We start from the raw sequence: 17,609 nt of genomic DNA, 5'->3' as shown, positions 1-17,609 counted from the left end.
CTGGTTTGGCTATCTGCTATATGTGGATGGGTGTCTTTTGGTAAGTATGTTTTTTATTACTTAAGACACCTCAGCTATGGTTTGGCACTTTTTGCATTTATAAATATATGTATTGTACTTATATTTGCCATGAGTCAGGTTCATCTATTTCCTTCAGCAGACTGTCAATTTCATATTTGGGGTTTAGTTTTTTTTTTTCAATTGACTACTTCTTGCTATTGCGGGTATTAGGCCCACAGGTGCGTCAAATGCTAAACTCTATTGCGTCATTCTTGTTGCGAAAAAATTTTTGGCGCGAAAAAAGACGTTTATGACGCAACTTCGTCATTTTTGGCGTCATACGCGACGCCAAGACCTTTCACACGACGGTGGCGTTAGTGACGCGAGTGTGTCATTTCCGGTTATTTTTTTTTCATTATTTCAATACCCCATTGATGTTTGCCTTGCTTTTTTCTCTATCGGAGGGCTATGCTTTTGCATTTTTTCCCATTCCTGAAACTGTCATATAAGGAAATAGATAATTTTGCTTTATATGTTGTTTTCTCTATTACATTGAGCAAGATGTCCAATCTGATCCTGTCTCAGAAGTTTCTGCTGGAACATTGCTACCTGACATTGGTTCTACCAAAGCTAAGTGCATTTGTTGTAAAAATGTAGAAATGATTCCACCAAATGTCATTTGTAATAGTTGTCATGATAAACTTTTACATACAGATAGTGTTTCCATCAGTAATAGTACATTGCCAGTTGCAGTTCCTTCAACTTCTAATGTACATGATATACCTGTAAATTTTAAAGAATTTGTATCTGATTCTATTCTGAAGGCTTTGTCTGCATTTCCACCTTCTAATAAACGTAAAAAGGTCTTTTAAAACTTCTCATTTAGCTGATGAAATTTCAAATGACCAGCAACATAATAATTTATCCTCTTCTGATGAGGATCTATCTGATTCAGAAGATCCTTCCTCAGACATTGACACTGACAAATCTACTTATTTATTTAAAATAGAGTATATGCGTTCTTTATTAAAAGAAATGTAAATTACTTTAGATATTGAGGTAACCAGTCCTATTGACGTTCAGTCTAATAAACGTTTAAATGCTATTTTTAAACCTCCTGTTGTTTCCCCAGGGGTTTTTCCTATTCCTGAGGCTATTTCTGATATGATTTCTAGGGAATGGAATAAGCCAGGTACTTCTTTTATTCCTTCTTCAAGGTTTAAAAAATTGTATCCTTTACCATCAAAATCTATAGAGTTTTGGGAAAAAAATCCCCAAAGTTGATGGGGCTATTTCTACTCTTGCTAAACGTACCACTATTCCTATGGAAGATAGTACTTCCTTTAAGGATCCTTTAGATAGGAAGCTTGAATCTTATCTAAGGAAGGCCTATTTATATTCAGGTCATCTTCTCAGACCTGCTATTTCTTTGGCTGATGTTGCGGCTGCCTAAACTTTTTGGTTGGAAAATTTAGCGTAACAAGAATTGGATCCTGACATATCTAGCATTACTCACTTACTGCAACATGCTAATCATTTTATTTGTGATGCCATTTTTTATATTATCAAAATTGATGTTAGATCCATATCTTTAGCTGTATTAGCTAGAAGAGCTTTGTGGCTTAAATCTTGGAATGCTGATATGACATCTAAATCTAGATTACTATCTCTTTCTTTCCAAGGTAATAATTTATTTGGATTCTATTATTTCAACTATCACTGGAGGAAATGGAGTTTTTCTGCCTCAGGATAAAAAACCTAAGGGTAAATCTAAGGCTTCTAACCGTTTTCATTCCTTTCGTCAGAATAAAGAACAAAAACTCAATCCTCCTCCCAAGGAATCTGCTTCCAATTGGAAGCCTTCCTCAAATTGGAATAAATCCAAGCCATTTAGGAAACCAAAGTCTGCCCCTAAGTCCGCATGAAGGTGCGGCCCTCATTCCAGCTCAGCTGGTAGGGGGCAGATTAAGGTTTTACAAGGATTTTTGGATAAAATCTGTCCAAAATCATTGGATTCAGAGCATTGGCTCTCAGGGGTATCTAATAGGATTCAAAGTAAGACCTCCTGTGAGAAGATTTTTTCTCTCACGCATCCCTGTAAATCCAGTAAAAGCTCAGGCTTTTCTGAAGTGTGTTTCAGACCTGGAGTCTTCAGGGGTAATCATGCCAGTTCCTCCTCAGGAACAAGGTTTGGGGTTTTATTCAAACCTATTCATTTTACCAAAGAGAGAAAATTTATTCAGACCTGTTTTGGATCTGAAAATTTTGAATCTTTATGTAAGAGTACCAACTTTCAAGATGGTGACTATAAGGACTATTCTACCTTCATATTCCGATTCATCCAGAACACTATCAGTTTCTGAGATTCTCTTTTCTAGACAAGCATTACCAATTTGTTGCTCTTCCATTTGGCCTAGCAACAGCTCCAAGAATCTTTTCAAAGGTTCTGGGTGCCCTACTATCTGTAATCAGAGAACAGGGTATTGCGGTGTTTCCTTATTTGGACGATATCTTGGTACTAGCTCAGTCTTTACATACTGCAGAATCTCACACAAATCAACTAGTGTTGTTTCTTCGGAAACATGGTTGGAGGATCAATTTACCAAAAAGTTTCTTGATTCCTCAGACAAGGGTCACCTTTTTAGGCTTCCAGATAGATTCAGTGTTCATGACTCTGTCTCTAACAGACAAGAGACGTTTAAAATTGATCGCAGCATGCCGGCACCTTCAGTCTCGGTCATTCCCTTCAGTGGCTATGTGCATGGAAGTTTTAGGTCTCATGACTGCAGCATCGGACGCGATCCCCTTTGCTCGTTTTTACATGAGACCTCTACAGCTTTGCATGCTGAATCAATGGTGCAGGGATTATGCAAAGATATCACAATTAATATCCTTGAATCCCAATGTACGACACTCTGACATGGTGGATAGATCACCATTGTTTGGTTCAAGGGGCTTCTTTTGTTCGGCCAACCTGGACTGTGATCTCAACAGGTGCGAGTCTTTCAGGTTGGGGAGCTGTTTGGGGAATCTCTGACAGCACAAGGGGTTTGGAAATCTCAAGAGGCGAGATTACCAATAAATTCTCAGGGCTCTTCAGTTTTAGCCTCTGCTAAAGAGAGAACCGTTAATTTGTTTTCAGACAGACAATATCACAACTGTGGCTTATGTCAATCATCAGGGTGGGACTCACAGTCCCCAAGCTATGAAAGAAGTATCTTGGATACTTGCTTGGGCGGAATCCAGCTCCTGTCTAATCTCTGCGGTGCATATCCCAGGTGTAGACAATTGGGAGGCGGATTATCTCAGCCGCCAGACTTTACATCCAGGGGAGTGGTCTCTCCATCCAGATGTGTTTTCTCAGATTGTTCAGATGTGGGGTCTTCCAGAGATAGATCTCATGGCCTCTCATCTGAACAAGAAACTTCCCAGATACCTGTCCAGGGATGTTCAGGCGGAAGCAGTGGATGCACTGACACTTCCTTGGTGTTATCATCCTGCTTACATCTTCCCGCCACTAGTTCTCCTTCCAAGAGTGATCTCCAAAATCATCATGGAACAGTCTTTTGTGTGGCTGGTGGCTCCAGCATGGCCACACAGGTTTTGGTATGCGGATCTGGTTCGGATGTCCAGTCGCCAACCTTGGCCACTTCCATTAAGGCCAGACCTTCTATCTCAAGGTCCATTTTTCCATCAGGATCTCAAATCATTAAATTTGAAGGTATGGAGATTGAACGCTTAGTGCTTAGTCATAGAGGTTTCTCTGACTCAGTGATTAATACTATGTTGCAGGCTCGCAAATCTGTGTCTAGAAAGATTTATTACCGAGTTTGGAAGACTTACATGTCATGGTGTTCTTCTCATAAATTCTCTTGGCATTCCTTTAGAATTCCTAGAATTTTACAGTTTCTTCAGGATGGTTTGGATAAGGGTTTGTCTGCAATTTCTTTGAAAGGACAAATCTCTGCTCTTTCTATTCTGTTTCACAGAAAAATTGCTAATCTTCCTGACATTCATTGTTTTGTACAGGCTTTGGTTCGTATTAAGCCTGTCATTAAGCCAATTTCTCCTTCTTGGAGTCTTAATTTGGTTGTGAGGGCTTTACAGGCTCCTCCGTTTGAGCCTATGCATTCTTTGGACATTAAATTACTTTCTTGGAAAGTATTGTTTCTTTTGGCCATCTCTTCTGCTAGAAGAGTTTCTGAATTATCTGCTCTTTCTTATGAGTCTCATTTTCTGATTTTTCATCAGGATAAGGCGGTTTTGCGGACTTCATTTAATTTCTTACCTAAAGTTGTGAATTCTAACAACATTAGTAGAGAAATTGTTGTCCCTTCGTTGTGTCCTAATCCTAAGAATTCTTTGGAAAGATCTTTACATTCTTTGGACATGGTAAGAGCTTTGAAATATTATGTTGAAGCTACTAAAGATTTCAGAAAGACTTCTAGTCTATTTGTTATCTTTTCTGGTTCTATGAAAGGTCAGAAGGCTTCTGTCATTTCTTTGGCGTCTTGCTTAAAGCTTTTGATTTATCATGCGGGTAAATCCCCGCCTCAGAGGATTACGGCTCATTCTACTAGGTCAGTTTCTACTTCCTGGGCTTTTAAGAATGAAGCTTCTGTTGATCAGATTTGCAAAGCAGCAACTTGGTCTTCTTTGCATACTTTTACTAAATTCTACCATTTTGATGTTTTCTCTTCTTCAGAAGCAGTTTTTGGTAGAAAAGTTCTTCAGGCAGCTGTTTCAGTTTGATTCTTCTGCTTATAATTTCAGTTTTTTTCATTATAAAGATTAAGATTGGTTTGGGTTGTGGATTCTTTTTTCAGTGGAATTGGCTGTCTTTATTTTATCCCTCCCTCTCTAGTGACTCTTGCGTGGAGTTCCACATCTTGGGTATTTGCTATCCCATACGTCACTAGCTCATGGACTCTTGCCAATTACATGAAAGAAAACATAATTTATGTAAGAACTTACCTGATAAATTCATTTTTCATATTGGCAAGAGTCCATGAGGCCCACCCTTTTTGTGGTTGTTATGATTTTTTTGTATAAAGCACAATTATTCCAATTCCTTGTTGATGCTTTCGCTCCTTTCTTATCACCCCACTTCTTGGCTATTCGTTAAACTGAATTGTGGGTGTGGTGGGGGGTGTATTTATAGGCATTTGAGGTTTGGGAAACTTTGCCCCTCCTGGTAGGAATGTATATCCCATACGTCACTAGCTCATGGACTCTTGCCAATATGAAAGAAATGAATGCTCCGTTTGCCTTTGCTGCATCCCGGTGGATTCCGAAAATGGCAGGGTGGTGCACACCCTGCCATTTTCTGAATCCACCGGGATGCAGCTTGCTGCCAACATTCCTTTGAGGATACGTGGACAACTGCCGATGGCGACGGACGCGTTACAAACGCGATTATAGTATAGATATGATGGCCTTGTTTTTCTAGGTCTCAGTTTTACAATTGAATATGTATTTATTTTGTTAAGATGATTGATTTTATTATACTGTACACTTTCTTTTTTTTCTGGTTTGTAAGGCATATATTTTGTAGCGTGATAAGTGAGATTTGTATTTGAGCAGACTAGGCATTTAATGGTATGATTAAGACAAGAAACAAAGGAGAACTATCAACATAGTCAAATAAGTCATTACAGTACAGATCAAGAGAAAAAGATAATTTCAATTCTTTTGGTGAAGCATTTTTGTAGTAAAACATTCTTACTGGAGCATGCTATGTTCACTGCAGGAAGGTGGAGGTAGTGTCAGAGTATTCTCATGTTTTTTAACACTCTTAAGATACCAGCATCTTTACAGTTGAATCTCTTTGTTTTAGTTTGTTCCAGAAGGAGACTGGTACTGTCCAGAATGTAAACCCAAACAGCGCTCCCAAAGACAGCTTCCAAAACAAAGACCTTCAAAAGATTATGAAGATGAAGAACTGGAAGCAGAAGAGCTGGAGGAGGAGCAAGAACAAGGTGATACTGAGGAAGAGACAGTTATGTCTGAAGAGGAGAGGTAAGTCATTCAACAAGAATTTATAATGAATTGAATCTTTTATCTTTTCCCATATATAAAAGGCTACTTAAAGGGACACTGAACCCAAATTTTTTCTTTCGTGATTCAGATAGAGCATGCAATTTTAAGCAACTTTCTAATTTACTCCTATTATCACATTTTCTTTATTCTCTTGGTATCTTTATTTGAAAAGCAAGAATGTAAGTTTAGATGCTGGACCATTTTTTGGTGAACAACCTGGGTTGTTGCTGATTGGTGGATAAATGCACCCATCAATAAACAAGTGCTGTCCCGTGTCCTGAACCAACAATTATCTGGCTCCTTAGCTTAGATGCTTTCTTTTTCAAATAAAGATAGCAAGAGAACGAAGAAAAATTGATAATAGGAGTAAATTAGAAAGTTGCTTAAAATTGCATGCTCTGTCTGAATCATGAAATATAAAATTTGTGTTCACTGTCCCTTTAACAATGGTTAATAAATTGCAATTTAAACAATGCTTAACAATGCAACTTAAATTGCAGTTTAAACAATGGTTCTTTCTGTGTTAAATTTCTTTTTCGTAAAATGATAGTCCACAGTCCTCCATAACATATGGTATATTTGGAAGAGGTCAAGAACCCACACAAGAGCTTAAAATCCCTCCCACCTCCTATCTCTCTCTTAGTTTTGTTCTTGGCTTCGTAGGAGAAAGTTGAGAATAGAGGTGTTCTAGCTACTTTCTTATGGATTTAAATTTGGGAGCTCAGACCAATGTGAAACAGAGTCCCTGGGAATTATCATTTACAAAGAAGACAGAATAGAAACTTCACAGCAGCTGAATGATACAAGGACATAGGAATACCCTGTAAAAGCACAGTATTTCCCTTAGGGACTTCAGCTATAACTACCCTCAGGCGTAGTGTCTTTAGCCTCCCCCTGGGGGACACAGGTATTTCCTACAGCTATCCTCTGCTGTACCTGCACTGGATGAGCGCTCTACTGGATTCAGCTGCAGACATCTGGCTGGTAATCACAGTGGAGGAGTGCTTCTTCCAGGTAACTCATTTACTGCACTCACATAGCCCACAGGCTATATGAAGATACCCTTTAGGTATAACATGTCCAAGGGACATTGGTAACTATAATCAAATACCTCAGGAAGGGGTAAATGCCTTTATGCTTTCATTATCATATGGTGCTTCTAGTATTAAATGGAGCCTTACATGTGAAGCTGTTCATGCTGGATTTCTATCTATGGTTTACCTATTTATATATAGTGCTTGTCTAACAGTCACGCCATATTTCATACTAAGTAATGTACGTATTGTACAGTATACGCAGGTGTATTGTAAGTACTGATACTTATTTAATGTACAGGTTTATAAACTTGGTATAATTTTTTGAGAGTTTAAATCAAAGTCCTATGTGCTTTACCAAGAACTCCTATAAAGGTGACTGCCTTTATTTAATGTGTTCAGGACCTAAAGGACATGGCTGTCACTGTAGTTATCTTAGCCCTTAGCCAAAGTCATTCTTCCAAAAAAGAAAGGGATTTTCGGTATATTTCAGACTTGAGAAACCAAGACATAACCCTATGGGTACTTGGCTTTAAAATGGAAACAATTCAAACATTTTTACCCCTGATCCAACAGGGTCAATTTACAGACCTTAAGGATGCATACCTGCACATCTCTAGCCATAAGAATTACCATTGATTACTAGACATACATACCATTGCATTCCTAGACATACACTGTTAGTTGTCATCCTTCTATTTGGTCTGAATGTGGTCTCTCCAGCAGGACATTTTTGATCATTCAGTTATCAAATTGGGTTTACCAGACATAGATCAGATGGCCTATCACTTAAATTGCATGCTTCCAAGGTATTGTGCAATATCAAGAGATCCAAATGCTCACAGTTTGTGTTTCTGCATTTTGAGCTCACAAAAAGAGAGCATTATTTGGACAATATTTAGAAACCTAGACTTTCCTAGCCAGAAAGGTATTGGATCAGAAAAGAGAATTTAGATTCCAAAATATTTATTCCCAGCTAAACTTCTCTTGTTGTGGGAGCAGAAATGTAGACATTTTAAATGTGGTTATCGTTCCAGTGGAGAAACTAGTCTCAAATCTGATTGTGCACCCATTCAGTCCTACTTTCTAAAGGTATAGCATCGATGCATTAGGTTATTAGCTAACTTTTGAAAAGGAATAAAACAGGTGTTTTCCTGTTGAACAATGTCGTCCAGTCTTAAGCAGGACAGGCAAAGCCTTAAAGATTACACTTGACTGCGGATTCTAGCTCCATTTGGTTTTCTTCAGTCATTTTATAAATTCTTGGGGCGTACTATTTCTATATGGTTTAAACTGTGCCCAGGGTTCTTTGTAAGTATTTTAAAACAGTTGTGCCTGCTATTGTCTGTTATCATTATTCCCAGGGCCTGCAGAGAGGAAAATTTTTAGTGGGACTTGTAAAGTCACTATAATGTAATATTGGTGCCATTTTGGGTGTTCTTTATCCTATGCCTTTACATTAGTCACAGTACTGGGTTTGCAGGTGAGTGCAGCAAAGTGCATAACCTCCTCTTATCTTGTTTATGATTAAAATGCATTTTGGTTGAGTATGTTTGTTTTTTGCCCTGAAATATGTAGGGTCTATGTTTACCTCTTATACAAGCAGATAGTATCAAGGTTAAAGGGACATGCAATGTCATTCATTCTCTTGTTATCCTTTGCTGAAGGAACAGCATTGCTCTACTGGATGCTAGCTTAACACATCTAGTTAGGCAATCGCAAGCTCCCACTAGTGTAGAATATGTGCAAGGATCTAGACATTTTCCTTTGTGCTTCGGGACTCTCTAGTACTCTTGGCAGCATAGGCTTGTGTATAAAGGTCTCCTGGGCATAACGATTTATAACCGTAATCCGTATTAACAAAATATGTTCAAAATTTGGCCACAGTGCTCAAAGATCCCTTAGTTAGTTTTTTTTAATGCACCCACCTATGTATCTTTGGTGAAAATCCAAGCATACTAGATGTTCTTGCTTATGTAGTGGCTCACAGACCAACGCAAGCTGAAGATGCTATCAGCTTGCCACACGTTACATTCCCTATCTCAGGCTTTTTTTATCTCAGAGTTTAGAGGTTGTGGGTCTCATAATGGCGAAATCAGACACCATTCCTTTTGTGAGATTTCGCTTCCGCACATTACAGGTTTGCATGCTACGTCAGTGGAGTGGAGACTTGTCTCTAATGATTCATTTGAATCGGGTAGTCGGCTAATCTTTTTCTTGGTGGACATTCTCCATTGCAGTATCTCAGGGAATGGTATTTTCTCATCCGTCTTAGGAAATAATTACCACGGACCCCATTTTGACAGGCTAAGAAGATCTCAAGGATTTTGGTCTCCTCAGGAGGTGAGACTATCAATACATGTCTTAGATCTTTAGAGCCCTTCTGGCTTGGGCTCTTCCTTCTTAGATTTCTTTTAATTGGACAATATCTCAGCAGTGGCCTACATCAGTAATGAAGAGGTATCTAGTTCTCTAGCAATGAGAAAGCTATCTTGGATTCCGAGTGGGGCAGAGTCTCATCTTTACATTATTTCAGCTATTCACTTGCCTGGAGTCAACAACCAGGAAGCGGATAATTGCCACAATAAAGCAGTAGCAAATATCATCAATATTAATAACTCTTGCTTGTCTTTAGAGGACGTGATATGCAGATCTTGTACAGATGTCCAGTGCCCTTCCGTGGCATCTTCTTCATCTGCCAGATCTTCTCTTTCAGTTTCTCTTCTTTTATCAAAATTTTCAATCCCTGAGGTTGACTGTTTAAAGATTGAATGCTTCGTTCTTTCTCAAACTACTTTTTATCGAGACTGAATAAAGCTTGCAAGCCTGTTACCAAGAAGATATACCACAAGATATTGTAGGTGTATTTGTCTTCTAATAGGGGATATCATGGCATTCTGTTCAAATTCCTCGTATTTTACAATTCCCTCAGGATGTCTTAGATAAGGGATTATCAGAAAGCACTTTAAAGGGCCATAGCTCAGATTTTTCTGTGTTATTACATTGGAAACTTGCTCATCTTCCTGATATTCAGGCGTTTTTTTCAGGACTTAATTCATATCAGACCAGTCATCAAACCTTTTTCTCCTCCATGGAGCTTGGATTTGGTTCTCAGTGTTTTGCATTATCCTCCCTTTGAACCATTGCTTATCTGGATATTTAACTGGTATCTTGGAAGCTTCTGATTTTTATTAGCTATCTCCTTAGCAAGGAGAGTATTGAAATTGTCAGCTCTTTTTTGTGATCTACCTTATTTGGTATTTCACCAGGACAAGGCTACTTTACAATCTTTCTGATTTTCTACTGAAGGTAGTCTCCTCAGAGAAAATTAATCGGGAGATTGAGCTCCCTCCTTTATGTATTGATCCCAAGTCATCTAAAGAAGGATTACTGCAATTTGAATGTAGTTAGGGCACTAAAAAATACAATTTGTAGTCCACTAAGGATTTTCATTAGTCTTCTAGCTTGTTTATTCTGTTTTTAGGCAAGGCTCATGGTTAAAGAGTTTGATTCATAGGGTTTATTTGGAGGCGGGTCAGTCTCCGCCTTCTCTACACATTCTGTCTCTACATTTTAGACTTTCAATAATGAGGCTTCGATAGAATAAATTTGCAAGTCCGCAACTTGGTCATCTTTGCACACTTTTTCAGAAAATTGTATCAGTTTTATGTGCTTCCTTTGGTGGAAGCAGCTTTTGGTGCGGAGGTCCTTCAGGCAGTAATTTCTGATAAATTGGTGCCTGCCTTTCTGTTTTTTTTCCCCCACCCATTTTCCTTGTGGACTCCACAGCTTTGGGTATTGGTTTCCAACAGTAAAAAATTGTGGACTCATTTGAGAAAGAAAATATAATGTATTCTTACCTGATACATTCTTTTCTTTCTTGTTGGTGAGAGTCCACAAACCCACTACATTTTTCTTAGTGGTGGTAGTTTTAGTTTGCATCTCTTTTCGTTACGGTTTTCTTTTTACTTCCTCCTATTCTTGGCTATACAAAATACTGGGAGGGTCAGGGAAGTAGGAAAGATATTAAAGCTCTGATGTGGGGTGTCTGCCTCCTCCTGGTGGGCAGGTGATGAATTCCTAACGGTAAGGAATTGTGGACTCTCAACAAGAAAGAAAGGAATTTATCAGTTAATAATACATTGTTTTATAGATAATATTTCTCCAACATAGGTGTGTCCGGTCCACGGCGTCATCCTTACTTGTGGGATATTCTCTTCCCCAACAGGAAATGGCAAAGAGCCCAGCAAAGCTGGTCACATGATCCCTCCTAGGCTCCGCCTACCCCAGTCATTCTCTTTGCCGTTGTACAGGCAACATCTCCACGGAGATGGCTTAGAGTTTTTTAGTGTTTAACTGTAGTTTTTATTATTCAATCAAGAGTTTGTTATTTTAAAATAGTGCTGGTATGTACTATTTACTCAGAAACAGAAAAGAGATGAAGATTTCTGTTTGTATGAGGAAAATGATTTTAGCACCGTAACTAAAATCCATGGCTGTTCCACACAGGACTGTTGAGAGCAATTAACTTCAGTTGGGGGAACAGTGTGCAGTCTCTTACTGCTTGAGGTATGACACATTCTAACAAGACGATGTAATGCTGGAAGCTGTCATTTTCCCTATGGGATCCGGTAAGCCATGTTTATTAAGATAGTAAATAAGGGCTTCACAAGGGCTTATTAAGACTGTAGACTTTTTCTGGGCTAAATCGATTCATTATTAACACATATTTAGCCTTGAGGAATCATTTATTCTGGGTATTTTGATATGATTATATCGGCAGGCACTGTTTTTGACACCTTATTCTTTAGGGGCTTTCCCTAATCATAGTCAGAGCCTCATTTTCGCGCCGGTATGGCGCACTTGTTTTTGAGGACAGCATGGCATGCAGCTGCATGTGTGTGGAGCTCTGATACATAGAAAGGTCTTTCTGAAGGCATCATTTGGTATCGTATTCCCCTTTGGGCTTGGTTGGGTCTCAGCAAAGCAGATTCCAGGGACTGTAAAGGGGTTAAATATAAAAACGGCTCCGGTTCCGTTATTTTAAGGGTTAAAGCTTCCAAATTTGGTGTGCAATACTTTTAAGGCTTTAAGACACTGTGGTGAAATTTTGGTGAATTTTGAACAATTCCTTCATACTTTTTCGCAATTGCAGTAATAAAGTGTGTTTAGTTTAAAATTTAAAGTGACAGTAACGGTTTTATTTTAAAACGTTTTTTGTGCTTTGTTATCAAGTTTATGCCTGTTTAACATGTCTGAACTACCAGATAGATTGTGTTCTGACTGTGGGGAAACCAAGGTTCCTTCTCATTTAACTATATGTATTTTATGTCATAAAAAAATTTAGTAAAAATGATGCCCAAGATGATTCCTCAAGTGAGGGGAGTAAGCATGGTACTGCATCATCCCCTCCTTCGTCTACACCAGTCTTGCCCATACAGGAGGCCCCTAGTACATCTAGTGCGCCAATACTCCTTACTATGCAACATTTAACGGCTGTAATGGATAATTCTATCAAAAACATTTTAGCCAATATGCCCACTTATCAGTGAAAGCGCGACTGCTCTGTTTTAGAAAATTCTGTAGAGCATGAGAACGCTGATGATATGGTTTCTGAAGGGCCCCTACACCAGTCTGAGGGGGCCAGGGAGGTTTTGTCTGAGGGAGAAATTTCAGATTCAGGAAACATTTCTCAACAAGCTGAACCTGATGTGATTACTTTTAAATTTAAGTTGGAACATCTCCGCGCTCTGCTTAAGGAGGTGTTATCCAATTTGGATGATTGTGATTATCTGGTCATTCCAGAACCACTATGTAAATTGGAAAAGTTCTTAGAGGCCCCGGGGCCCCCCGAAGCTTTTCCTATATCCAAGCGGGTGGCGTACATTGTTAGTACAGAATGGGACAGGCCCGGTATACCTTTAGTACCTCCCCCCATATTTATAAAATTGTTTTCCTATAGTCGACACCAGAAAGGACTGATGGCAGACAGTCCCCAAGGTCGAGGGGGCGGTTTCTACTCTACACAAGCGCGCCACTATACCCATAGAAGATAGTTGTGCTTTCCAAGATCCTATGGATAAAAAATTAGAAGGTCTGCTAAAGATGTTTGTTCAGCAAGGTTCCCTTCTACAACCAATTGCATGCATTGTCCCTGTCACTGCAGCCGCGTGTTTCTAGTTTGATGAGCTAGGAAAGGCGATTATTAGTAATTCTTCTTCTTATGAGGAGATTATGGACAGAATTCGTGCTCTTAAATTGGCTAATTCTTTCACCCTAGACGCCACCTTGCAATTGGCTAGGTTAGCGGCGAAAAAATTCTGGGTTTGCTATTGTGGCGCAGAGCGCTTTGGTTAAAATCTTGGGCAGCGGATGCGTCTTCCAAGAACAAATTGCTTGACATTCCTTTCAAGGGGAAAACACTCTTTGGCCCTGACTTGAAAGAGATTATCTCTGATATCACTGGGGGCAAGGGCCACGCCCTTCCTCAGGATAGGTCTTTTCAAGACCAAAAATAAACCTATGTTTCGTCCCTTTCGCAGAAACGGATCAGCCCCAAGGGCTACGTCCTCTAAGCAGGAAGGTAATACTTCTCAAGCCAATCCAGCCTGGAGACCTATGCAAGGCTGGAACAAAGGAAAGCAGGCCAGGAAACCTGCCACTGCTACCAAGACAGCATGAAATGCGGGCCCCCGATCCGGGACCGGATCTGGTGGGGGGCAGACTCTCTCTCTTCGCTCAGGCTGGGGCAAGAGATGTTCTGGACCCTTGGGCGCTAGAAATAGTCTCCCAAGGTTATTCTCTGGAGTTCAAGGGGCTTCCTCCAAGGGGGAGGTTCCACAGGTCTCAGTTGTCTTCAGACCACATAAGAAGACAGGCATTCTTACATTGGGTAGAAGACCTGCTAAAAATGGGAGTGATTCATCCTGTTCCATTAGGAGAACAAGGGATGGGGTTCTACTCCAATCTGTTCATAGTTCCCAAAAAAGAGGGAACGTTCAGACCAATCTTAGATCTCAAGATCTTGAACAAGTTTCTCAAGGTTCCATCGTTCAAGATGGAAACCATTCGAACACTTCTTCCTTCCATCCAGGAAGGTCAATTCATGACCAAGGTGGATTTCAAGGATGCGTATCTACATATTCCTATCCACAAGGAACATCATCGGTTCCTAAGGTTTGAATTCCTGGACAAGCATTTCCAGTTCGTGGCGTTTTCTTTCGGATTAGCCACTGCTCCTAGGATTTTCTCATAGGTACTAGGGTCCCTTCTGGCGGTGCTAAGACCAAGGGGCATTGCTGTAGTACCTTACTTGGACGACATTCTGATTCGAGCGTCGTCCCTTCCTCAAGTAAAGGCTCACACGGACATTGTCCTGGCCTTTCTCAGATCTCACGGATGGAAAGTGAACGTGGAAAAGAGTTCTCTATCTCCGTCAACGAGGGTTCCCTTCTTGGGAACTATAATAGACTCCTTAGAAATGAGGATTTTTCTGACAGAAGCCAGAAAAACAAAACTTCTAGACTCTTGTCGGATACTTCATTCCGTTCCTCTTCCTTCCATAGCGCAGTGCATGGAAGTGATAGGTTTGATGGTAGCGGCAATGGACATAGTTCCTTTTGTGCGCATTCATCTAAGACCATTACAACTGTTCCTGCTCAGTCAGTGGAATGGGGACTATTCAGACTTGTCTCCGAAGATACAAGTAAATCAGAGGACCAGAGACTCATTCCGTTGGTGGCTGTCCCTGGACAACCTGTCACAAGGGATGACCTTCCGCAGACCAGAGTGGGTCATTGTCACGACCGACGCCAGTCTGATGGGCTGGGGCGCGGTCTGGGGATCCCTGAAAGCTCAGGGTCTTTGGTCTCGGGTAGAATCTCTTCTACCGATAAATATTCTGGAACTGAGAGCGATATTCAATGCTCTCAAAGCTTGGCCTCAGCTAGCGAGGGCCAAGTTCATACATCAACCATCAGGGGGGAACAAGGAGTTCCCTAGCGATGGAAGAAGTGACCAAAATCATTCTATGGGCGGAGTCTCACTCCTGCCACCTGTCTGCTATCCACATCCCAGGAGTGGAAAATTGGGAAGCGGATTTTCTGAGTCGTCAGACATTGCATCCGGGGGAGTGGGAACTCCATCCGGAAATCTTTGCCCAAGTCACTCAACCGTGGGGCATTCCAGACATGGATCTGATGGCCTCTCGTCAGAACTTCAGAGTTCCTTACTACGGGTACAGATCCAGGGATCCCAAGGCGGCTCTAGTGGATGCACTAGTAGCACCTTGGACCTTCAAACTAGCTTATGTGTTCCCGCCGTTTCCTCTCATCCCCAGGCTGGTAGCCAGGATCAATCAGGAGAGGGCGTCGGTGATTTTGATAGCTCCTGCGTGGCCACGCAGGACTTGGTATGCAGATCTGGTGAATATGTCATCGGCTCCACCATGGAAGCTACCTTTGAGACGAGACCTTCTTGTTCTAGGTCCGTTCGACCCACTCCAGCTGACTGCTTGGAGATTGAACGCTTGATCTTATCAAAGCGAGGGTTCTCAGATTCTGTTATTAATACTCTTGTCCAGGCCTGAAAGCCTGTAACCAGAAAATTACCACATAATTTGGTATATCTGTTGGTGTGAATCTGCAGGATTCCCTTGGGACAAGGTTAAGATTCCTAAGAGTCTATCCTTCCTTCGAGAAGGATTGGAAAAAGGATTATCTGCAAGTTCCTTGATGGGACAGATTTCTGCCTTGTCTGTGTTACTTCACAAAAAGCTGGCAGCTGTGCCAGATGTTCTAGCCTTTGTTCAGGCTCTGGTTAGAATCAAGCCTGTTTACAAAATTTTGACTCCTCCTTGGAGTCTCAACCTAGTTCTTTCAGTTCTTCAGGGGGTTCCGTTTGAACCCTTACATTCCGTTGATATTAAGTTATTATCTTGGAAAGTTTTGTTTTTGGTTGCAATTTCTTCTGCTAGAAGAGTTTCAGAATTATCTGCTCTGCAGTGTTCTTCTCCTTATCTGGTGTTCCATGCAGATAAGGTGGTTTTGCGTACTAAACCTGGTTTTCTTCCAAAAGTTGTTTCTAACAAAGACATTAACCAGGAGATAGTTGTGCCTTCTTTGTGTCCTAATCCAGTTTCAAAGAAGGAACGTTTGTTGCACAACTTGGATGTAGTTCGTGCTCTCAAATTTTACTTAGCAGCTACTAAGGTTTTCAGACAAACTTTGTCTTTGTTTGTTGTTTATTCTGGTAAACGGAGAGGTCAAAAAGCAACTTCTACCTCTCTCTCCTTCTGGATTAAAAGCATTATCCGATTGGCTTATGAGACTGCCGGACGGCAGCCTCCTGAAAGAATCACAGCTCACTCCACTAGGGCTGTGGCTTCCACATGGGCCTTCAAGAACGAGGCTTCTGTTGATCAGATATGTAAGGCAGCGACTTGGTCTTCACTGCACACTTTTTCTAAATTTTACAAATTTGATACTTTTGCTTCTTCTGAGGCTATTTTTGGGAGAAAGGTTTTGCAAGCCGTGGTGCCTTCCATTTAGGTGACCTGATTTGCTCCCTCCCTTCATCCGTGTCCTAAAGCTTTGGTATTGGTTCCCACAAGTAAGGATGACGCCGTGGACCGGACACACCTATGTTGGAGAAAACAGAATTTATGTTTACCTGATAAATTACTTTCTCCAACGGTGTGTCCGGTCCACGGCCCGCCCTGGTTTTTTTAATCAGGTCTGATAATTTATTTTCTTTAACTACAGTCACCACGGTAACATATGGTTTCTCCTATGCAAATATTCCTCCTTAACGTCGGTCGAATGACTGGGGTAGGCGGAGCCTAGGAGGGATCATGTGACCAGCTTTGCTGGGCTCTTTGCCATTTCCTGTTGGGGAAGAGAATATCCCACAAGTAAGGATGACGCCGTGGACCGGACACACCGTTGGAGAAAGTAATTTATCAGGTAAACATAAATTCTGTTTTTGTTGCTTGTTTGAAGCTTTTTGGGAAGATATTGATATATCCAGTTGTTGTTTTAAAGGGACAGTAAAGTCATAATTAGACATTCATGATTTAGACAGAGCATACAATTTTAAACAACTTTCCAATTTACTTATATTTAATTTGCTTCCTTCTAGTTATAATTTGAAAATTTTATCTAGGTAAGCTCAGGGGCAGCAAAGAACCTAGGTTCTAGCTGCTGATTGGTGGCTGTATATATATATATATATATATATATATATATATAATATGATTGTCATTGGCTCACCCATGTGTTCAGTTAGAAACCAGTAGTGCATTGCTGCTCCTTCAACAAATGATACCAAGAGAATGAAAAAAATTTGATAAAGTTGTTAAAAAATTGTATGTTTTACCTAAATCATGAAAGAAAAAATGTTTTGGTTTCATGTCCCTTTTGTCTGTTTTGGGTATTGAGTTAAAGGTAATATAATGTGCAATAGAAAATATCAACTTTTTTCATTGCTATAATTTATCATTTTATTTATTTTAAACACATTAAATTCTGTTTTGGTTGT

At 40.3% G+C, this 17,609-nt stretch overlaps 1 protein-coding gene across 4 annotated transcripts in view; it reads left to right on the top strand.

Annotated features, from left to right (window-relative positions):
• Nucleotides 1-17,609, top strand: part of BAZ1A (bromodomain adjacent to zinc finger domain 1A) — a 762,668-nt gene that overhangs the window by 675,454 nt on the left and 69,605 nt on the right. For all 4 annotated transcript variants that reach the window (XM_053697759.1, XM_053697757.1, XM_053697758.1 and 1 more), the window contains exon 24: nt 5,837-6,018. In XM_053697759.1, the coding sequence (XP_053553734.1) occupies nt 5,837-6,018 (182 nt within the window). The remainder of the gene's footprint in view (nt 1-5,836; nt 6,019-17,609) is intronic.

Source organism: Bombina bombina, chromosome 1, assembly GCF_027579735.1.
Source record: "Bombina bombina isolate aBomBom1 chromosome 1, aBomBom1.pri, whole genome shotgun sequence".
In the NCBI taxonomy this organism is placed as follows: domain Eukaryota; kingdom Metazoa; phylum Chordata; class Amphibia; order Anura; family Bombinatoridae; genus Bombina; species Bombina bombina.
Note: the sequence above shows the minus strand (reverse complement) of the source record. Positions and strands in the feature narration are given on the sequence as shown.